We start from the raw sequence: 18,150 nt of genomic DNA, 5'->3' as shown, positions 1-18,150 counted from the left end.
TGTTTCTAAATTTCTAAGGCTCTTAAGATTCAAGAATTATTTATTTGAATTGGAAAATTGCACATATTTGTTGTTACTTAAGGAGGGAGGGGAAGAGAAACCAGGTAACTACAGTCCTGTCACTTTCGCACCAAATGTTGAGAAGTTACTGGAATCCATCAGCAGAGACATAGTAACTAAATAGTTAGACACATATCAGCTGATCAAACAAAGTCAGCACAGATTTTGAGATTTATTTTACACTTTTTAATTACTTCTAGGATTTGGACATCGCTGGCTAGGCCAGCATTTACTGCCTATCCCTAATTGCCCTTGAGAAAGTGATGAGCTACCATCTTGATCCGCTGAAGTCCATGTGCTGTAAAGAAGAGAGTTCCAGGATTTTGGCCTGGCGACAGTGAAGGAACAGTGATATATTTCCAAGTCAGGATGCTGAGTGAATACAAGGACTTCCAGGAGGTGGTATTCCCAGGTATCTGCTGCCTTTGTCCTTTTAGATTGTAGTGATTGTGGGTTTGGAAGCTGCTGCTGAAGGAGCCTTGACGAGTTCCTGCAGTCCATCTTGTAGATGGTAAACACTGCTGCTCCTGTGTGCCAGCAGTGGAGGGTGTGAATGTTTGTGGAAGGGGTGCTAATCAAGTGGGCTGCTTTGTCCTGGATGTTGTTGAGCTTCTTGAGTGTTGTTGGAGCCACATTCATCCATGATGGAGAGTGTTCCATCATGCACCTGACTTGTGCCTTCTAGATGATGGACAGACTTTGGGGAATCAGGAGGTGAGTCATTTGCCATAGGATCCCTAGCCTCTGACATGCTCTCATAGCCACAGTACTTGGGACAGTACATAGATGGAACTTACATGGAATGTACAGAACAGAAACAGGGTGATGGGCAGGTCCTATCTGACTGATCTAGTTGAGTTTTTCATAGGAGCTCACTAGTGAGATGAATTTATGGATGGTGGTTATATGGACTCCAGAAGATATTTAATAAAGAATTGATAAATAAAGCTTTAGAAAAAAATGATAATACATAGAACTGACATTCTATCATATGCTGGTAGTGAGGAAGGAGACAAAGAGTAGCATTGAAGGGAATATTATCTTAATGGTGAGACGTGATAAGTGATATTCCATAGGTAACTTTACTGGGATCTTCAGCTTTCCGCCATATATATTAATTGTGTGGATGTAGGAATAGATGTTTGCAGATGGCACTAAGTTAAGATGCATAATATTTTGTATCGACAAAGAAAGAACCATACAGCACAGGAACAGGCCCTTCAGTCCTCCAAGCCTGTACCGGTCATGATACCACCCTTGGCCAAAACCGTCAGCACTTCCTTGTGCCATATCCCTCTATACCCATCCTATCCATGGATTTGTCAAGATGCCTTTAGAACGCTGTTAATGTATCTGCTTCCACAACCTCCCCTGGAAACCTGTTCCAGGCACACACCACCCTCTGTGTAAAACATCTGCCTCGCACATCTCCTTTAATCTTTGCGCCATGCATCTTAAACCTATGCCGCCTAGTGACTGATCCCTCCACCCTGGGAAAGAGTGCCTGCCCATCCACTCTATCCATGCCACTCATAATCTGTAGACCTCTATCAGTTCACCCCTCAACCTCCATCTATTCAACCTCTCCGCATAGCTAACACACTCCAGACCAGGCAATATCCTGGTAAACCTCTTCTGCACCCTCTCCAAAGTCTCCACATCTTCTGGTAGTGTGGCAACCAGGATTGTGTGCAATATTCCAAGTGCGGATTACCAAGGTTCTATACAACTGTAGCATGACTTGCCAGCTGTTATATTCGATGCCCCATCCAATAAAGGCAAGTACTCCATATATTTTCTTGACTACCTTGTCCATCTCTGTTGCCACAATCAAAGATCTGTGGACCTACACGCCCAGATCTCTCTGGCTTTCTATATTCCTTAGAGTTTTGCCATTTACGGTATATTTCCCCTCTATGTTAGACCTACCAAAATGCATTACCTCACGTTTGTCCGGATTAAACTCCATTTGCCTTTTCTCTGCCCAAGTCACGGGCAGCACGGTAGCATTGTGGATAGCACAATTGCTTCACAGCTCCAGGGTCCCAGGTTCGATTCTGGCTTGGGTCACTGTCTGTGCGGAGTCTGCACATCCTCCTCGTGTGTGCGTGGGTTTCCTCCGGGTGCTCCGGTTTCCTCCCACAGTCCAAAGATGTGCAGGTTAGGTGGATTGGCCATGATAAAATTGCCCTTAGTGTCCAAAATTGCCCTTAGTGTTGCGTGGAGTTACTGGGTTATGGGAATAGGGTGGAGGTGTTGACCTTGGGTAGGGTGCTCTTTCCAAGAGCCGGTGCAGACTCGATGGGCCAAATGGCCTCCTTCTGCACTGTAAATTCTATGATAAACTAAGTCTCTGACCTATCTATGTCCTGCTGTATTCTCTGACAATCCTCAACACTACCTGCCACTCCTCCAATCTTGGTGTCATCCTCGAATATACTAATCAGGCTGGCTACATTTTCAACCAAATGTCATTTTATTAATGGTGAGAGACTGAAGAGCAAAGGCATTTAAACATCCTTGTACCAAAGCTGGTACATCTGCTTAAACTACAGCCAGAAATGCTAATGCAATGTGGGCTTTTATCTCAAAGAGATTAGAATACAAATATGAGGAAGTAATGCTTCAATCATTAGATAAAAGTAAATTACTGTGGATGCTGGAATCTGAAACACAAACAGAAAATACTGGACAATCTCAGCAGGTCTGACAGTGGAGCGAGAAGGGACCTAATGTTTTGAATCTGGATGATTCGTCGTCAAAGCTGGGGAGAACTGGAAATAAGACCAGGTTTACACTGTTGTGGGGGGGGGGTCCTGGATACAGGACCACCGATAGGTGGAGATTGACAAAAATGTCGACAACAAAAAGACAACTGGAATATAAATGGTGATGTTCAAGGTGCTGAAAGTGGCACATTAAGGGATCAGAATGTCTTAATGGCAGAACAAGGGTCAGCAATTTCAATTATTTGATAATAATATTTATTATTGTCACAAGTAGACTTACATTAACGCTGCAATTAAGTTACTGTGAAAAGCTCCTAGTCGCCACACTCTGGTGCCTGTTCAGGTACACAGAGTGAGAATTCAGAATGTCCAATTCACCTAACAAGCACGTCTTTTGAGACTTGTGGGAGGAAACCGGAGCACCCGGAGGAAACTCACGCAGACACAGGGAGAACGTGTAGACTCCACACAGAGTCATCCAAGCCGGGAATCAAACCCGGGTCCCTGGTGCTGTGAAGCAACAGTGGTAACCACTGTGCTACCGTGGAGTCTGGGATACTGCATTTTGAGCAATGAACATCAGCAATAACAAAAATTATAATTATATGGCAACTTTAATGTAATAAAATGTTCAAAGTTCCTTCTTGAGGAGTATTATAAAGCAAAATTAGACACTAGAAAGAATTTTAAAACTAAATATTCTGGATACTGGAACTCTCAAACAAAAGCAGAAAATGATGAAAAGCCATTGACCTGGAACATTAACTCTCTTGTCTCTTTGCAGGCACTGACTTTCTGAACCTTCCGAGCATTTTCTCTTTTTTTATTTTGGATTTGCAGAATCAGCAAGATTTTGCTCTGGTCGGACTATGCCCTGGAGTTGGTTACACACTTGTCACCAGGATGCAGCCCACGGTCAGGACTTGTCCAGCCCCCAAGTTCTGCTCTTGGTTTTCTTTAAGATGCATTTGAAACGAAACTGCATCAGTGCAAAACTGATAGCTTCGGAAAAAATTAGAGGCTGCTGAGGAAGAAGCAAACACTAGATGACATTATTCCGGCCAACACTATCCGTCTCACACTTTACTGCCGCAACAAGCTTGCAGTTGAGTCCAGATTAAGCCTGGACAACACGATTATGATTTGTAACATTGCATATCAGACATCATCCATTGCTACTCACCATCAAAATAATATAAGATTGGTGTTCGGATGTTGTAAAGGAATACAATGGTTTTTAATACATATAACAAGTAAATGAGCATATTTTCTCTTTAATTCTAACAGATTAACTTCATTAGAAGCAGATTTCAATGTACTTCAATTTTGGTGGCAACATGTCATGTCACAATTCGACTACTTGAATCAATGGGAATCACCTACAATGAGAAGCCAACCCACACTGCTCAAACTAAATACAATAGTCATAGAGTCATAGTCTTGGAGTCATATAGTATAGAAGAGGCCCATCAACTCAACGTGTCTGCACCAAAAAACTACATTAAGTCTCCACTGAACCCAATATCCAGTACTTGCCGCATAGCCTTGAATGTTATAACATTTCAAGTGCACATCCATGTACGCTTTAAAGTTGTGAGGTTTCCCGCCTCTATTACCCTCCCAGGCAGTGCATTCCAGACTCCAAACACCCCTCATAATCTTATATACCTCAATCAGGTCCCCTCATCAGACTCCTCTACTCTAAAGAAAACCCAACTCTATCCAATGCACAGAATAATTCCCCAAGAGATCTCTGGTACTGTATTAAGACATTAAATGTTTACTTTGGAGTGCAACTTCATACTTGTAGATACACATAGGTCCTTATGGATGGAGTTCTGAACATGAACGTAGGTCAATGGGCGTGCAGCTCAGTGCACAGAGGTCATAGTGAATGGTGCGCTGTGTATACACACAAAGGTAATTGTGAATGAAGACCTGGGCTTGTACACGCGCAAAGCTCCTACAGAATGGACCTCTGTGTACACACACAAAGGTCCTAGTAAATGGTGACCTGTGTTTGTACACACCCAAAGCTCCTAGAGGATGGAGCTCTGTGTACACACATACACAGGTCCCAGTGAATGGAGTGATGTTGTTGTACACAGAGGTCCTAGTAAATGGAGACCTGTGCTTGTACTAACACAGAGCTCCTCGATAATAGAGCTATGTGTACACACACACAGGTCCTAATGAATGAAGCTCTGTGTACACACACACAGAGGTCCGAATGAAGGGAGCAATGTGTACACAGACTGAGATCCTAATGAATGGAGCAATGTGTACACACAGAGGTCGAAGTAAATGGAGACATGTGCTTGTACACACACAGACGTCCAAGTGAATGGAGCTCTGTGATATATGCACACACACAGATCCTTGTAAATGGAGCACTGTGTACAGATGCAGAGGTCTTAGTGAATGGAGACATGTGCTTGTAAACACACAGAGGTCCTCCTGAATGGAGCTGTGTACACACACAGAGGTCCAAGTGAATGGAGTTCTGTGAACACACACAGAGGTCCTAGTTAATGGGACTATGTGTATACAGAGGTCCTAGTAAATGGAGACCTGTGCTTGCACTAACTCAGAGGTCCTAATGAACACTGTGCATGTACAGACACATAGGTCCTAGTGAATGAAGTTCTGTGAGCACATGCAGAGATCCCAGTGAATGGGATTGTGTGTCCACAGAGGTCCTAGTTAATAGAGACCTGTGCTTGTACTAACACAAAAGTCCTTGTGAATGGAGCACTGTGTACACACACACAGAGGTCTTAATGAATGGAGTTCTGTGTACACACACCGAGGTCCTAATGAATGGAGCACTGAAAATTAAATGAAAATGAAATGAAATGAAAATCGCTGATCGTCACAAGTAGGCTTCAAGTGAAGTTACTGTGAAAAGCCCCTAGTCGCCACATTCCGGCGCCTGTTCGGGAAGGCTGGTATGTGAATTGAACCGTGCTGCTGGCCTGCCTTGTTCTGCTTTCAAAGCCAGCGATTTAGCCCTGTGCTAAACCAGCCCCGTGTACACATGTGTACACATCCGGAGGTCCAAGTGAATGGAGCTCTGTGCATGTACACACACTGAGGTCCTAGTGAATGGAGCTCTGTGTACACATATAGAGATCCTAGTGAATGGAACTATGTGTACACACATAGAGGTCCTCATGGATGGAGCTCTGTGTACACACACAGAGGTCCAAGTGAATGGAACTGTGTATACACAGGTCCTAGTGAATTGAGACCTGTGCTTGTACTAACACAGAGGTAATATCAAATGGGGCTATGTGTATACACACATAGGTCCTAGTGAATTGAGCTCTGTTCATGTACACACACACAGAGGTCTTAGTGAATGGAGCTCTGTGTACACACATAGAGGTACTACTGAATGGAATTATGGGATTAAGGGTTTATGGTGATCGGACCGGAAAGTGGAGTTGAGTCCACAAAAGATCAGCCATGACCTCATTGAATGGTGGAGCAGGCTCGAGGGGCCAGATGGCCTACTCCTGCTCCTAGTTCTTATGTTCTTATGTACCGACACAGAAGACCTAGTGAATGGAGCTCTGTGTGCACAGACAGAGGCCCGGGTCAATGGAGCTCCGTGTCCACACAAACATCATAATGAATGGATCTATGTGTGTGTACACAGACAGAGGTCACAGCGAATGGAGCTCCGTGTACATTCAGGTCACAGTGAATGGAGCTCTGTGTACACAGGGGTTGCAGTGAATGGAGCTTTGTGTCATCACACAGAGGTCACAATGGTGTTCAGTGTACACACACAGAGGTCCTAATGAATGGAGCTCTGTGTGCTCACACATAGGTTCCAGTGAATGAAGCTCTGTATACACACACAGTTCACAACGAATGGTGTTTTGTGTACACACAGAGGTCATAACAAATGATGCTCTGTGTACAGACACAGAGGTCGTAGTGAATGGAGCTGTGTACACACACACAGTTCACAACGAATGGTGCTCTGTGTACACACACACAGGTCCTAGTGAATGGTGCTCTGTATACACACACACAGGTCCTAGTGAATAGAGCTCTGTGTACACACAGAGGTCATAACGAATGGTGCTCTGTGTACTCACACAGAGACCCTCATTGATGGGAGCAGCTGCTCTTTGCTCTTCAGGTCTTACACCAAAACTACATTCTTAGCCAACGCTCTTATGAACATTCTGTAAATTTCAACAGGAAGTGTTAACCATCAGCCAAGCGCGGAAGCACTTTCTCTACCAATTCTAACTGTAAATGAAAATCTATTTTAAACATTGATGCAAATGGATTTCAGAATAATGTTCATCAGGGACGAATTGCAACCAGAAAAAACAGCAAATTATTATGTCTAGATGTTTATAAACATAATGATTTCACAAGATCTGTCCATTATCTGTGGTCCAGCCATTCAGCTGTCGTTCTGCGTTTAAAAATATCATTCAGATCCATTTGGGTCCAGTGCTGAGTGAGGGGTTTCCCTTTGAGAATCAGAGTTGCACAGATACGGGGTTCGGTCTATAGCAAAAACCTGAACACACACACGCTTCGAGGGGTTCTGCGGGTATTTGAGTTGGGGGGGGGGGGGGGGGGCATCAAGACAGGGATGATAAGCCTGCAGCTTTTTTGTTGTGCTGGGTTTTGCTGCCGTGTGCGGCTGGAAGAAGCTCGGTTCTTCCAACTTTCTGTAGAGGGCGCAGAAGTCACGCGAAATCTCGGTGCTGCGAGGGAATCCGAATGGCTTGTGGCTGGGGATTGCAATTTGCCAGCCAAGCAACGACAGGCAGATCGATAGATAAACGCATTTCTACAAGACCGGGAAATTTTGAAACGTTCAGCTCAGTCGGAGTCCGTGTATTAAATCGTTAAACAGAATGTAGCATCAGTCCCCTGCAAATACTGTGAGCTGGAATCCAACAGGCTCATCCTCTCTCTCTCTCTCTCTGTTGACTGGGAAGAGAAGCTTCACGTTGTCTATTTTTAACAAGAGGTGAAAGACCAATTGTCCCCTGTGAGCCTGAACGTGAACTCATTACAGAATCACTAAACCCCTGCAGCGAGAGAGGAACCATTCGGCCCATCGTGCTCTGAGAGAGCTATCCAATTCGCCTCCCCCACTTTCCTCCTCTTCCTCCAATCTGGACGCCTTTCGGGAGTACGGCATTTCAGGTCGGACCAAATTCTCCCCCCCCCCCCTCCCCCTCTCTATGCTTCCCATCGGACACCAACACTTCCATATTTACCAACCCTAAAGCCACCCACTAATTCTGAACTGGGGTTTTGTTTCCCCCGCTGGTGGAAGTTAAGTGGTGTGTTTTAGTGAGCGTTCCTGCACATTGGTGTCATTATTGCGACCGGGGCTCTAACATTCAGCGTTGAAACCCTTGAAAGTGGCAGAGACCAAGTTGAAGGGTTTTGGAGAGCGAGCAGAATTTTACTGGGGGTGGGGCGGGGGGGGGGGGGGGCGGAGGGAGAAAATCCACCGGTTGTCTTCGCTCTGATAAGTTCCATACTGATTATTTTTTACAGCATGGAAGGCGGCCGTTCGGCCGTTGTGCTGTCTCTTTCGAAAGAGCTGTTCCCCAGCATAGAATCATAGAATTTACAGCGCAGAAGGAGGCCATTCGGCCCATCGAGTCTGCACCGGCTCTTGGAAAGAGCACCCTACCCAAGGTCAATACCTGCACCCTATCCCCATAACCGAGTAACCCCACCCAACACTAAGGGCAATTTTGGACACTAAGGGCAATTTATCATGGCCAATCCACCTAACCTGCACCTCTTTGGACTGTGGGAGGAAACCGGAGCACCCGGAGTAAACCCACGCAGACACGGGGAGGATGTGCAGACTCCACACAGACAGTGACCCAAGCTGGAATCGAACCTGGGACCCTGGAGCTGTGAAGCAATTGTGCTATCCACAAGGCTACCGTGCTGCCCCCGTGCATGTTTCCTTCACAGAGCTGTGATCTCCAAAATTAACACTCTGGTGGGTCTAATCTTTGACTTCAGCTGCTCTATCCTGTAGAGACTTTTAAATGCACAATTATACGTACATATATAAACCCAGTGAGAAATAAAGCAAGAGGTTTAAAAAAAAGACCGAGGAGATGGACAACATCCAAATTGGCGGCGAGCATTAATGTTGTTGTTGCTGCAAATAGTGCTTTGTCTTCTCAATGTCATGGGACTATTGAAGGGGCGACTATGATTAAATGGGGGGTGTTATTAACAGTAATACGGTAACAATAGACATCATTGCTCAGGGAAGCATTAAAAATCAGACTATCAGGCTGTGAGCGAACCTTTGAGAGATACCCCACTGCTCCCTGCCGCACGTTATGACAGTCATCAAGCCAACATGATAAGCTTCAAATCGAGTTAACAGCTACTTCCAGATGGATTACGTGCTATTTTGCTTTTACTTTGCATCTTTGGCCAACGTTAGAATTTGCCATATACGTATACATGTATATGTATATATATATTTAAAACACCCTTTATTTTGGGCAAGTTTTTATTTTCCTCTAATAAAAAGAAAAGGAGCTGTTTCAGCTGTAAATCCAGCACTGTACAATTCTCTGTCAACAGCTCAAAGATATGCCCTCTGGGCTGAAATCTCAAGAGTTCCGATGGCAGATATGGAGGAGTTTATCCTTGCTGCTTGTAACTCTTCACACTCCTACCCTGCTGCCCACAGAATCGCGCGGGATTGCTGCGGCGCGAACGCGGGCCATTTGGCCCGTCCTGTCTGCATCGAGGATCATGGCTTAGTGCTTACAGCCGCGGAGATCCAGCCCGCTTCCCCGCCCTTAAATTCGACGGAATTTTCCGTTCACCATGTTTCCTGCGAATTTCTCCTACCCAGATCGATAGGTAACAGTCAGAACACATGTTGGCAGTATTCAATGGTGATCGGTGTCAATCGAGGTCTAACGTAGCAGCGTAGACAGGCAAGCGGACTTAAGTATGTGCTGGCGATGGATAATGTAATTGCGAACATTACCTCTACCTGACCCACGTCCTTGCACAATTGTGCGTCGTGTTCTATCTTCTGGGAAATTCTCAACGCAGAGGAAGCTACTTTTGTTTTACTGGCCGGTTGCTTAATGCTTACCAGGCGACGCTGCAACCAATTTACAAAAGAAACTGACCAAATCTGGGTGGGTAGCATGTGTTAGAAATATTCACCTCTGTGTTTCATTCCCAAATGTTGACCGAGGGATTTGGCATCTGATTCCTTCTGGGAATGGTCAGAAGGAATGAAAGTGAACCGACTGTCTCTCAAACAATGTCACTTCTGAATTTGCACCAATTGCAGAACATGGGAATATTTATACATCTTAATGGTTCAGCAATCCCTCCCCCACAAAGGCGACAGGCAACAGTGCAGATGGCAATACCAAGTTGAGAACCGCGTTGAATGGTTACCCTCCTTATTATCAGGCATGTCCTCAAATTTAAATTCTTTCCACCCCCCGCTGATCACATGCATCTTCCTCCCCAGTCACTGCGCTTCTTCTGTCTGCCTAGTTTAACACTGAGAAATGTTGTTTCTTTTTAACCCACCCCCCTCCTCCACTACTCTTTGGAGACCTCGGAGAATGGTATGGGATTTCTGGCTCTTGGTTCTGCCACGTACAGCTCAAGAGAGAGAGAGAGAGACAGACAGACAAATGGAAGCGAAGAGACCCACAATACAGGCCTCTATGAAAAAGCTGCAGGCAAGTTCAGAACCCGCCGAACTCGCATTTTCACCTCAGGCAATCGAGCATAGAACAGGTAGCATGTCCTGGAGCTTGGAGGATATTCCAAATCTGCTCAACATTTCCGACCACAGATAGAGCAAGGTTTTTCAAAACTGACATAATGTGGCTTTGTTAACAATGTTAACTCCAATAATATATGCGTTCATTATTTGCATATGTGCAGTAATTAGAAATAATGTGACTTTATATCGTAAGTCTAATGACATACATTATTTGTATATGTGTAGTAATTAGAACACAATATGATATATTGCTAACTCTGATAGCACACACATTATTTGTATATGTGCAGTAATTAGACACAATGTGATATATATTGCTGACTCTGATAACATATTATTTGCATATGTACAGTAATTAGACACAATGTGATATATATTGCTAACTCTGATAACATATTATTTGCATATGTACAGTAATTAGACACAATGTGATATATATTGCTAACTCTGATAACACACATTATTTGTATATGTGCAGTAATTAGACACAATATGATATATATTGCTAACTCTGATAACACACATTATTTGTACATGTGCAGTAATTAGACACCATGTGATATGTATTGCTAACTCTGATAACGTACATTATTTGTATATGTACAGTAATTATACACAATGTGATATATATAGCTAACTCTGATAATATACAGTATTTGCATTTGTATAATAATTAGATACAATGTGATTTTATATATTGCTAACTCTGGTAACATATATGCATTATTTGTATATGTCCTGTAATTAGACACAATATCGATTTGTATAATTCTTGTACCATTTATGCATTATTTGGATGTCTATATAATTAGGCACACTGGGACTTTACACAGTGCTGGCTCTAACATATACCTTACTTGTATCTACACATTCATTATAAAGGTAAGTAATTTACACCTATGATTACTTTATGACTGGCTCCTCGAAGTTCGTGTGAACTGTTTGAATGCACTGGGGTACTATAAGAACACCTACCTTTCCTGGATGTACGCTTGCCCTCGGTGAGGTTGCATGTGTGAGTGTTGTGGAGGCGGGCGGAGAGGCAGCCCTCCGTATCTGCATTGAGAGGTAAAACCATATCCAGTCCATCCACGCCCGTCATCACATCCTGCTGGCAATTGCACTTGGCGTCCAGCACCCCGCAGGAGGCGACTGCCCCGGAGCTTGCCTTGCCACCTCCTCCTCCTCCGTCCCCGACACTTCCAACCTGGCCCCCGGCTCTCACACAGCTCTCCAGCCAGCCGCACAGCACCTGGCAGCCGAACTCGCTGGGGCTCACCTTGTTCAGCACCAGGAACTCGAAAGCCGGCCGGCCACTCAGCCCTCTCCCACGGGGCTGTCCCACCGTCCCGCCGCCGGGCACCAGGCGGCGCAGCTGGATGAAATTCTTGCCAAATTCCAAAAACACGAACATACTCCTCGCCTGACACAAGTGGACGACGGACTTACTGCTCGCCAGGAGCTCCCGTATCTTTTCGGGGGAATAATGGTCAAATTGGTAAGCCCAGAGGGAGAAATCGGAGCAAACCTGGTCCCTTTTGGAGAATTTCAGGTAGATGGTGTATTTGGTGGGATCCGGGTTTTCCAAGGTCCAAGTGCAGTTGGTGAAGTTTTGAGGGAACAACTCATCGAGGGAATACGACCCGTAAATGACTCCCTTAACAAAGCTGGAGCACAGGTCGTGCGCAGTGTTAAATCCAACCATGGCCAGAAGATGGATTGCAAATATATAAGTCATCAGGTCACCAAGGGCCTTCATCCTATGTCATTTGGCCTATAGAGAGGGGGGTAGGTGGGTGGGGTTGGAAGAGGGGTGAGGGAGTGGAGGAGGGGGAATAATACAAAAAAAAGACAAGTAACACTGAGTTCTGTGAGTACAAGGCGCGCCTGCACCAACCTCCGAGAGAGCACTCTGCCATTCACAGGGAGCCGGGATATCATTTGAAAGGAGGGTTTGATGGCTCACAACACACCGCCGCCAGGCGGGTCTTCTCCCAATATCCGTGCTCAGAGGTTGGAGGGAGAGGGGAGCCGAGAGCCAATAACCATCTATCACACTCTATGGACCAGTGTCCCTACAAAATATCTAACGAGTGGCAATCCGCTTTCAGATGTCACGTTAATATATATAAGGCAACGATACATTAGAAGGAGGACTTGGAGAGTAGAGCATACATAATATTATAGCAAATATAGGGTTCGACCCAGGCTAATCAATGAGCACATTAATGAAGTGTTTTTCTCCTCTCTCTCAACTGTAATCATTGTATAGATTGTCTGACTTTTAGCAGCCAGATTGACTATTTAGCATTCATTAAAAGGCTGGACGTGGGATTGTCGAATGCAGTCTTCATTCAGTCAGAGAGTGTCCAACGGAGCAAATCCCCCCCTTGTCCCTCACTGTGATTGCAAAAAAGGTTAGGGAGGGGAGGAGGGGAAATAATACTTCACCCCCCCCCCCTCCCCGGATTCCATCCCAACTCCCCAACAGCGAAGAATTTGAAAGGACATCCATGCTGGATAATGTAGCAGGGAACAATGAGATCTTTTGTCAGTATGACTTGTTTTTTTTTGTTAGTAACGGCATTGGGCTACTGAAACCGCAGTAAAAAAACACACACACACACAGCGTGCTGTACAATAAATAAAACATTCCCAGACCCAACATTCAGGGAAAGGATAGGTGGCTCTAATTGCAACCGGGAACTCACCCCTAAGCAACTGATCCTGATTGTGTGTTTAATAATAGTTTTTGTTAAATTACTTTTATAAAAATGCAAGTCAGGTGCTCTATGTGATGTTTGAACAACATCATGCGTCCTGAACCCTCCTTTCCGCCTCTGCTGTTTCAAATATTCCTAGCACGTCCGCATTATTTTAGAAATGTGTGCCCCGAGCCAAAGGTGGACGGTGCAAACCGGCAGCCAAGCTCCGAGGACCCCCAGTGTGCAACAATAAAGATGGCTTGTGCCCTCGGGCAAGTTAAACTAGATCACTTCATATTGCCACAACGTAGAGAGCTCCCGAGTTAAGAACCCTCTCAGGCTGATAACTCTGTCCGGTCTATCTGCCTGTGGGCGCACACTCCCCCAGGTAATTCTCCTTGAAAGTTGAGACCCGCGTTTGCAAGAGCGCTTTGCAATGCTTGCCTAAGAAGTTCATCATTATTGTTCTTTCTTCTAAATAAGCCTCTGTATTTCACTTCCCTCCTCCCGGCCGGATCCACAATGTGTAAAGAAGATGACAAGGAGTTTGTGTGTGTGTTGGGGGGGGGGGGGGGGGGCTGGTAAGCATTTCTATCTGAGCTGGTCACCAGATTGAAGACAATGAGAATGTCCTCAACATTCGCGACTGTAACTAGGAGAGTGAGGATCGTTCTGTATGGCGAGGATCATTCAGGGCAGTAACAGCCCCCTCACCCCGAGATTGCCTCAAATAATATTCTATAAATTCACAGCTCACGCGTTGCCTGAACCTGACAACGGTGCTTGGCTCGTAACAACTGCAACCTGGAGTGAAGCAGGAGGAGGTGGAGGAGGAGGGATGGGATTGAGCTGGAGTTGGAAAGATCGCGTCGGCGCTTTCCATTTGAACACTCTTCAGGATTTCACCAATCTGCAAGATATTGCTGCAAATCCCCCGCTTGTCTCTCTCTCTCTCTTCCTGCTCAGATTAACTCTAAACTGGCTGGCACAAGTTCCAATGCGTCTAATTCAAATGACGCCTTCCACCAATTTCGTTTTCTGTTTTTAGATAGAAGCGGAGGCTTTGCTGGGGAAGGACACCCCAGCTGTGAAGGCGGCCCCTGGGTCTCCAGCTGTTTGGGGAGCTCGCTGCGAAGCAGCATTGGGAAAGATTGTTGTTGTTCTGCACCCAAAGTCTGGGCCGATCTGATGCAGAGGTTATATCCCCCTCTCCTCCCTTGTGCTAGACGCTCTAAGTCACAGTGAGATGTCAGCGAACAGATCATGTCACCCACATCCTCACTCTCTCCAGCTCCGCCGGGGCACAGAAAACCCAATATATCCCCAATATAAATATATATATTCACTTTTCCCACAGGTGTTCTGTTTAAAATGAATATAATCTTCCTATCGTCGAGTGGACCCTCACATATCACCCAACTGTTGCAAAAACGCATAAGTGTCTGGAAATGTCAGGATTGTATATGTATATATATGTGTGTGTGTAAACATCTGGATATATATTTGAAGCAAACGTCGCCAGTGAAAGGCATTGATATAAGTTTATATCCTAACAATAAAAGCAGCCCTGGCGTCCACCCTGTTAAACATAGACGGCGCCATAACACCGCGTTCTGAGGCGCTCACACCGACTTGCTTCCCCATCTCAACTTCCTTCACACACACATTCCTAGCCGAACATCTGCCAGCCCCCGCGATCCCCCTCAGCTCAGAACAACTCGCTTCCTCAAATCTGCCAGCATCAATTGCCCAGAGAATGGATTGAAAACAATCTTTAAAAAAAAACGTTCTTCCAGTCAGTCAGCGCAAATGAGAGAATTATTGCCTGTCCCTCACTAAAACGCTTCTGTCTCTCTCTATTTACTAACCGAGCCCCGTCTCCAAAGATGTAGAGAGAATTAAAAACATGCCCTTACCTCACAATTCGAAAGCGGTGCCTATTTCTTGACGAGACTAACACACTTGCCCAATGTGGAATGGGAAACTCTCCATTTATCGGCTCGAACTCTTTCCATTTTAGCTTCAGACGCGGCCAACAATTCGGAGCGATTCTTCAGAAAGCCATTAAACTCCAGAATGCATGTTTGCATTTCTATTGGTCTCTCTGTCTCTCGCTTGCCCCTGCAAGAACCGTGATAAACCCAGGCGGATGCAGTACCAGAGGCTTTTTTCCTTCTGTTTGAGACCCAGAGTATATTGGGAGGTGGGATAAATCACTCATCAGATTGCAATTTTTTTTTAAACAGGAAAGTGTGTCTGGCGATGGAAAGGGGGCGGGGGGGGGGGGGAGAGATATTGAGATTCCTGCAGAAATAGATTCAGATCAGAGGCGGACTCCCCCGAGATGTCATGGAGGAAGTGAATCCTGGACTGATGATGGAGGGAGGGAAGGAGAGGGGGGGGGGTAAAGAGTAGTCCAGACTGCTACACTACAGCGAGAGAGAAACCAGAGGAGCCGCTGGCTTCAGGATGTGGTTGCGCGTCTCTCGCACGTCACCCTGCCTGGGATCTGGGCACGTATTAAACGTTAGCAAGCGCCTCTCTGAGGGGGGAGACTTTACACAAGTGTCCCTTCCCGCAGAATGTGGGGCAGTCGGTGGGAGTAAGAAGAGGAGGGGGGGGGGGGGGGGTCGGGCGGGGGAATAAAGTTCCCCCCCCCCCCAATCTAACCATCTCAGTTATTTATCGCAATCCCAGTTTGTTTTCCTTTTTGTTCAGTTTTGGAACAGAATAAAACCACTCTGGCTTTTAGACATGTTTTTTCTTAAAATAAATTGCACGTGTAGCTTTGCTGCAGTGACTAACTCCCCTGCCTACCTGGGTCAGGGAGGGCGCTTCTATTTAACTTCTAAAATAGCTGGGTGCTGAAGATTGGCAGATAGTTCCCGTGGCTGCAGACTAACTCAGGGATGTGCATTGTTTCCACACACACACATACACACACATACACAAGCGGGTTCAGCGACACTCACCAAGTGGAATATCCTAACCCACACCACCAGCACCTTGACCACTGCGCAGAGGAAAACTTATTGATGAAGAATTAGGGACAGCCTTTTAGATGGAGGATTCATATCGCTGATGCATTGGTGAGACTGGGGATGGCGGGATTTGGGGATCACCATGGGAATATTTACACAGGGTTGGGAAGGGGAAGAGTGTGGGGGGAGGTTAAGAGATTCACATGTTCCACTGTGCCCAGTAGAGTCGGGTTCTTACAGGTCAATATGCCAACGGATAGCGAACCGACCTGTTTGTGTGTGTTGTAGCAAAAGAGCTTTACCGCTCAGATGACACAGATCCAGTCTGTGCCTGAGCATCCGCGGGTTTAAAGCTACAGCCCAGACATTCAGCAGAACCGCGGCGCTGTTATAGCAAGAAAAGCAATTGCCAGCGGCTACATAACACAATCCTTACCTCCTAAAGACGGGCAACACATTGTATACTTTGGCAGCATATATGAGACACACATATTCTAGCGAAGGAAGAGAGACACATGGAGATTAAGGACACTCATCGCTGTGTCTGTATTGGAGCGTTGCACAGCCCCGCTTGCAGGAGAGAGCCCCTCTCCACCAATATGCACCTTCTCCAGCCCCTTACTGCTCAATGCCCGAGTTTCATCATGTTGTCAGATGTATATCCAGCGAGAGTGGCTGGCCACCAGCATTGGCCTTCAGCTGGATAAGGGTCCCCACAGTTCGGGCGGCAGGGCTGGCGATTGACTTTCGCCTCCTGTTTGATCGCTTTGCAGGTGAACAGATCCGTCCAAACTAGCGCCAGGTTTGATGTGTGCGGGCAGAGAGGATGCGGCGGGTCTGATTTGCCCTCTGAGCCCAACGGTGTAAACGACATGGCTTGCTGAAGATTGCCCATTTTATTATTGGATTTGCATGTCTGTATGTGTGTGTTTGTTTTAACTTTGCGAATTAAACTGTAGCAGCCATTGGAATAATGTCCCCAGACATCAGGGCAGGAGTAATCCGGCGAGATCAACTCTTAAATCACAATCACATTGCGCACCCACCACCTTCTCATTTGAAACTGTGTTTAAGACAGATACACACACCCTCTCTCTCTCCACCACTAACCTGCTCATGTTGCTCCAGTCCGCCCTCAGTGCCATGTGAAGTTTGAAATGATTTAAAAGGACTCGATGTGATTTAGCACCTCCATTCCGGCCAGTGGATGCTTTATTTGCATTGAATCCTCTATTCAATGTATTTCTGTGTGTATGTGTGTGTGTATACCGTTGGTGCGGTTTGCCAAATTGAGGCTCGCTTTCAAACGCGGTTTAACCTGTTCCTCGGTGCCAATGTGGACTGCAGGCGACACCAAAGTCCAGTTCCCCGCCAGACCTCGTCGCGACCCTGATTCGGTCAGTTCAACAGTCAGACCCCGTATTTACAGCCTTCCTGGGTGAATAAGAATCTCGTCGCTTTGTACATTCCCCCCGCCCCAATTGACCTTTGCCAGTTATACAGCATTGCATTGCTTTTCTAACACAGGAACAGGCCATTCGGCTCCACAGGACCATGGCGATGTTTGTGTTTCACATCCACCCACCTTCACCTCGCCAGGGTTGCAAATTAGTTCATCCTTCGTGAATTCATCTATCTTCAACGTAGAGGCACCGACCCTATTCCTCTCAACCGCTCTCTGGGTAAAGAAATATATCCTGAGCTCTCCATTGGATTTATAGAAATATAGCAGCAGAGAGAATAGGAGCAGGAGGAGGCCATTCAGCCATAGAATCATAGATGTTTACAGCATGGAAACAGGCCCTTCGGCCCAGCTTATCCATGCCGCCCAGTTTCAATCACTAAGCTAGTCCCATTTGCCCACATTTGGCCCCTATCCCCCTATACCC

General features: G+C 45.9%; 1 protein-coding gene across 11 annotated transcripts in view; it reads right to left on the bottom strand.

The window, feature by feature from the left end:
- Positions 1 to 16,997, bottom strand: part of adgrb3 (adhesion G protein-coupled receptor B3) — a 1,156,404-nt gene extending 1,139,407 nt beyond the window's left edge. For 5 of the 11 annotated variants that reach the window (XM_072498354.1, XM_072498359.1, XM_072498356.1 and 2 more), the window contains exons 1-2: positions 15,197 to 15,640; positions 11,551 to 12,349 (exon numbers count right to left, since the gene is read on the bottom strand). In XM_072498354.1, coding sequence (XP_072354455.1) covers positions 11,551 to 12,334 — 784 coding nt within the window. In that variant the 5' untranslated portion in view covers positions 12,335 to 12,349; positions 15,197 to 15,640. Of the gene's footprint in view, positions 1 to 11,550; positions 12,350 to 15,196; positions 15,642 to 16,697 lie in introns of those variants that run through there. The other 6 variants (XM_072498362.1, XM_072498363.1, XM_072498364.1 and 3 more) reach the window with 3 other exon arrangements.
- Between the last annotated feature and the right edge of the window lie 1,153 nt (positions 16,998 to 18,150).

This window comes from Scyliorhinus torazame, chromosome 4 (assembly GCF_047496885.1).
Source record: "Scyliorhinus torazame isolate Kashiwa2021f chromosome 4, sScyTor2.1, whole genome shotgun sequence".
NCBI classification, from domain to species: domain Eukaryota; kingdom Metazoa; phylum Chordata; class Chondrichthyes; order Carcharhiniformes; family Scyliorhinidae; genus Scyliorhinus; species Scyliorhinus torazame.
Note: the sequence above shows the minus strand (reverse complement) of the source record. Positions and strands in the feature narration are given on the sequence as shown.